Genomic DNA, 5,920 nt, shown 5'->3' with positions numbered 1-5,920 from the left:
CTCACACACACACACCCACACACACACACACACACACACACACACACACACACTTAACACTCACACACACACACACTCACACTATAACACACACACACACTCACACTATAACACACACACACACACACACACACACACACAAACTAACACACACACACACACACAATATAACACACACACACTATAACACTCACTCACTCACTCACTCACTCACACACACACACTCTCACACTCTCACTATAGTGGGGACATGCGGGAATGTCCTGAAAAGTCATCTTCTCCTTGTAATACCTGTCATACCTTTGTCATTATACAAATTTATGTCCTCATTTGTCACAAAAACGCACACACACTAACACACTATAACACACACACACACACTCTCACACACACACACACACACTCACTCACTCACTCTCTCTCACACACACACACACACACACACACACTAACACACTATCACACACACACACACTCTCACACACACACACACACACACACACACAGTTAAAAATTATGATAAAGAGCTTACTTCATTCAGAAAGCTGACTAACTGCTCTACGGTTAAATAATCACTTTTGTCTCCGTTGCTGCAAAGAAATTGAGCAGAAGAGATTTGGTTTGGTTATAATAACACAAACAAAACCATTAAAGAGAGAGAGAGAGAGAGAGAGAGTTAGACATCACAAAGCATCTGTACGACACCCGTCTGATGTTCCATAAACCGTTAGTCAAACACACGGGTTAATGTTAACTGCTGAAGCTGTTAAGAGTTCATCTCATAGTTAGTGCTCCAGTACTGGCTCTAGAGTACTAGTTAACCTTGAGGACTGAACAGCGTGTGACGTACATCTTCTTGAAGAGCTCCTCGATGTCCGTGCGAGGGCAGATCTTCTGCGTCAGAGCGTAGAAGATGTCGAAGGTGAAGGCCGAATGCTCGATTTCATCATTCTGCAACGCAAAACCAAACCAGCAGGTTAAGAGTCAGCATGACACGTATTTAACTTCTGCAATGTGACGGGAACAGAATATTCAACAAAAGTAGGACGAGATGTGGTTCGATCCATGAGGGACTGATGACTGAAATCCTGCTCTTAACCAGTCTTTATGTCTCATTTTCCAGCGGAAAACCATGTAAAAATCAATCTTCTGTTTTCAGAACCGTATCGTGAATAAAAGTGTTTTATTGCACTGGCAGGTTAATCAAGATTAAACTGTTTTTCAATGGTTTTTAGATGTTTTAACTGGAAAACAAGTCAAAAAGTCTCACTGGTTCACATCTATAAAAGTACCGAAACTACTGTAACTGAAAATATAAAAATAAAAGGTAATTCAAAATATCAATAAATACTATGATTGTACATGAAAAGACAAAACATTAAATACATAAAATACTAAGATATATTAAGAAATATCCTAAGTAATAAATAAAACAAATAAATATATAAAATATTAAAATAACTCTGTTCATTCCTGGCAATAAAACTGAGTCTAGATGACATCATCTGAACGTCAGAGACGTGTTTCCCTTTATAATCACATTACTGATGATTTGCTCACAATAAGAGCAGCATCATGAATTAAGACTCTTTCTGACCTTCCCACTGGGGAGACCGAGTTCCTTCAGCGCCTGGAAGATTCCTTTCTCCGTTTTACCTGAGCCGAACGTCCGTGTGATACTGCATGAGACGAGATCACATCAGATCAGATCAGTCAAAACATCACAGAACAAAGAGATGATCCAGAGGAATCAGACACTCACCCTCGGACCGGGATTTTGCCGTTGACATTCGAAACAGACCTCTAACAGATCATAAACAGACCTCTAACAGACCTCATAAACAGACCTCTAACAGATCATAAACAGACCTCTAACAGACCTCATAAACAGACCTCTAACAGATCTCAAACAGACCTCTAAAATATCCCAAACAGACCTCTAACAGATCTCAAACAGACCTCTAAAAGATCCCAAACAGACCTCATAAACAGACCTCTAACAGATCACAAACAGACCCCTAACACATCATAAACAAAAAGATCCCAAACAGACCTCTAACAGATCATAAACAGACCTCTAACAGATCTTAAACAGACCTCTAACAGATCTTAAACAGACCTCTAACAGATCTTAAACAGATCTGCAAAAGATCTCAAACAGATCTTCAAAAGATCCCAAACAGACCTCTAAAAGATCCCAGACAGACCTCTAACAGATCTTGATTCAGGGTCTGTTTACCACTATAAATGACCACATCCCAAATGAAAACGATCACTGCAATTAACTCTTTCCCCGCCAAACACAGAATTTTCCTGGTTTCTGTGTTCTCGCTGTTAAACGCTAGGGGGCGCTGTTACGCATCTCCTGAATGAGTCTAGAATCACTCGATCAAAAACACAGACGAGGAAGACACACAGAAACCAGCGATCTCATATATAAGCATATGCATATGAAAAATAACGCGATCATCAACAATAACCGCATATAAATGAAAACTGCCTAATGTTCCCGAGTGAAATGTGGATCCAGAAAGTGTGAAGCTTTGGGAGTGCTGATGGAAGCCATCTAATGCATCGTTGCTTTGATAATATTGCTGAATATGATCCAGATGTAGTATTTGTTAAAAAAGCGATTTTCTCAGCTTTTTGCTCAAAATTTATCTTTTTTATGAAACCTGCCTGCATTGAAGGGATTAAAAAAAAGAATGCTTAAAGCTAGAATAATATAGATTTTATTTTTTAAAAAGTAGAGGGTTGGTTCTTTATTTTGATGTATTGCATGTTCAGATATTCATACAACAAAAATATTCTGGGGGCCATGAAATTCTAGTAAAAATCATCAAAAACACTGGCAACTTTTTTCACAAACGCTGGCGGGGAAAGAGTTAATGAGGTTTGCAGCGCACGCATGTCGCCGTGGTAACGCTCACCTTGGCCGTGTCCGTGTTGTCCATCACCATGTACATGAAGCTGAGGTTGACCAGGTCCGTCCCGCTGCACATGCAGATGATGCGGCCGTCCAGATCCGCCTCGCTCTTCCCCGCCGCTTCCAGAGACGCCAGGATCTTTGGGTCCTTCAGGATCCAAACACACGACACACGCAAACATCAGCTCAACACGTTAGTACCGGTTCAGTACAATCCTTCATAACAGATCAGCATGATCCATACACACACACTCACACGTCGCAAACACACACACACACACACATAAAAGAGTCTCACACACACACACACACACAGACGAGTCACACACACACACACACACACACACACGGGCCACACACACACACACACATACACACACACTCACACGTCACAAACACACACACACACACACATAAAAGAGTCTCACACACACACACACACACAGACGAGTCACACACACACACACACACACACACACGGGCCACACACACACACACACATACACACACACTCACACGTCACAAACACACACACACACACACATAAAAGAGTCTCACACACACACACACACACAGACGAGTCACACACACACACACACACACACACGAGTTAATATTTGACACATGCTGAATGTGAAATATATGTAATCTCTGGATGTCAATAACACTCGAGAGCAGATGTAGAGCAGACAGTAACGCCTCGCCGAGTCTCCTGAGTCCCGTCAGATCATGTGACCGCAGATCATCGTCAATCCCACAATGCCTTGTCTTCATCACAAGAACTGTAACTCTGACTAACATTTACTAACTTAACTAACCTTGATTCATCTGAACGATTCAAGTGTTTGTTTGGATGATTCATTTCAGTTCAATCAGGAGCATCTTTACCTTCGGCACGACTCCGGGACGAACGCTGTTGATCAGAGAACATTCTAGAAGCTGACCTTCCTGCGAGAGAGACAAATACTGCGATTACGACAGTTCAAAGCAGAATCACAGCTCATGATCACTGATTCCAGTCATTTTTAAGGATGAATATGAATAATCACAATAATCACAGAAACACATCTCACCAAGGCAAAGTTCTGCTAATGCCATTTTGTTCAGAAACAGTTTAAACTTAATGTCAGTGACTGACTATACGAACATAAAACACACACAGACACACACACACTCACACACACACACTCACACAGAGACACAGAGACACACACACTCACACAGAGACACACACACACACACACACAGAGACACACACACACACACCCACACACACACACACACACACACACACACACTCACACACACACACACACACTCACACACTCACAGAGACAGACACACAGACACACACACACACACACACACACACACACACACACACACTCACACACACACACACACACAGACACAGACACACACACACACACACAGACACACACACACACACACACACACACACACAGATACACATTTACAATATTTACAATATCCACAGACATATTTCATCAAATGTACGTAAAATAATTCCACATGATTATAATTGAAGCTTTCAAACACATGACAGAGTGTGAGGAGAAGATCAGAGACGTGAGGAAACACTCAGAGACGCTGTGCATTAATGAACACAAATCGCACCTTTCCGTCACTTTTCCACGTGAGAAAGAAGCCAAACTCGTCGACTTTGAAATGGCAGCTGGGCTCAAAGACGAAGGGATCCTGAAAAACACAGCGGAGGATGAGCAGCGTTACTGACGACAGACACATCGTTAAATCAACCACATTTCCTTAGAATGCAATCACTACGATCATAACACGTAATCACTGCCTTAACGTGTTAATTGTTTCTGCTTTAATGAAGATGTGACTATGTTAACTAACTGCATGATTTGTATAATCTGCCATACGAGGGTTTTATCTGATTGGTCGGGTCCGGTGTCCTCCGTCAGACAAACAGACAGAATCAGACCTCACATGCATCTGAAGTGTGTGACGGGATAAAAACACATCAGCGCTGCATTCACTGAAGAACTATAACACAACCGACGCAGAAACCGCAGAGCTTCTTCAATAAATTCTCTCAACTTTATGATAACATATTTCAAACATTGTATATGCATAATCAATATGTTGTGTATCAATGTATAAGCTGGGATGAAGGACACAGACTCCAACCCTTATCTAAAGGCAAGTTTATATGCGTATTGTTTTAATTTGTTGATTATCTGTCGATAATCTGTAGCCATTTACAAACACAGCAAGTGCATTAAAACAAGTACATTTTATGTCAGTATTTTGGCTTTCAGAATCACGATTCATCATTAAAGTTAGAGGACTCCTGATTCCAGACGCCACAGAAAACACTTCAGCGTGCGTCATTCCAAACGAGAGCGGCGTGATGCGAGAGAACACCCGCGGGCTCGGCTAATGAGTTCACCTTCACCAAACGGACGGAGCCAAGATGGCCGCCGGCAGCACAGTTTCACCGTCTGCTGCTCTGTAGGATCTGGCTGAACTGTAACTGTTCTCCGTGAGACTTCCTTCTTATTTACATACTAGTTCCTGTGCGATACATCTGCTGCACTAATCAAGATGCCCGCGTCCTGCAGGGCCGTTCAATTAACGAGAGCATGCGACGCTCGTCACGTCGTCCTGATTTACCTGCGATCGGAGCACATTTGACAGGTGACGCTTAACCGCAACGAGAGTCAATCTGAGCAGAAAACAGCACAAATACTGAAGCTACTAACTGAACTAAACATCAGCCAAATCACAAACAGACGGGCGATGAATCCACACCAACAGCAGAGTTACCCAGAATCCCTCTGTGGATGTTTATGCGTCACTTCCACTGCTGCAAGACCTGATTGAGTTACACAGGAAATCAGGAACAGGAAGTGTGTGTGTGTGTGTGTGTGTATGTGAGTGTGTTTGTTTGTGTCTGTGTCTGTATCTGTTTAAGTGTGTGTGTGTGAGAGAGAGAGAGAGAGAGAG

General features: G+C 42.2%; 2 protein-coding genes across 3 annotated transcripts in view; both read right to left on the bottom strand.

The window, feature by feature from the left end:
* The window catches only part of LOC107557901 (1-phosphatidylinositol 4,5-bisphosphate phosphodiesterase beta-4-like), a 50,865-nt gene extending 49,078 nt beyond the window's left edge, over window positions 1-1,787 (bottom strand). Inside the window, exons 1-4 of one of the 2 annotated variants that reach the window (XM_016241478.1) lie at window positions 1,763-1,787; window positions 1,598-1,679; window positions 851-951; window positions 533-590 (exon numbers count right to left, since the gene is read on the bottom strand). The gene's annotated coding sequence lies outside the window, so the exon portion shown is untranslated. Of the gene's footprint in view, window positions 1-532; window positions 591-850; window positions 952-1,597; window positions 1,680-1,762 lie in introns of those variants that run through there. The other variant, XM_016241477.1, reaches the window with a different exon arrangement.
* Window positions 814-5,920, bottom strand: part of LOC107557888 (1-phosphatidylinositol 4,5-bisphosphate phosphodiesterase beta-4-like) — a 23,073-nt gene continuing 17,966 nt past the window's right edge. The window contains exons 4-9 of the mRNA XM_016241464.1: window positions 4,565-4,645; window positions 3,815-3,874; window positions 2,931-3,074; window positions 1,763-1,803; window positions 1,598-1,679; window positions 814-951 (exon numbers count right to left, since the gene is read on the bottom strand). Coding sequence (XP_016096950.1) covers window positions 814-951; window positions 1,598-1,679; window positions 1,763-1,803; window positions 2,931-3,074; window positions 3,815-3,874; window positions 4,565-4,645 — 546 coding nt within the window. The remainder of the gene's footprint in view (window positions 952-1,597; window positions 1,680-1,762; window positions 1,804-2,930; window positions 3,075-3,814; window positions 3,875-4,564; window positions 4,646-5,920) is intronic.

This window comes from Sinocyclocheilus grahami, unplaced genomic scaffold (assembly GCF_001515645.1).
Source record: "Sinocyclocheilus grahami isolate Dianchi unplaced genomic scaffold, SAMN03320097.WGS_v1.1 scaffold623.1, whole genome shotgun sequence".
Taxonomy (NCBI): domain Eukaryota; kingdom Metazoa; phylum Chordata; class Actinopteri; order Cypriniformes; family Cyprinidae; genus Sinocyclocheilus; species Sinocyclocheilus grahami.
Note: the sequence above shows the minus strand (reverse complement) of the source record. Positions and strands in the feature narration are given on the sequence as shown.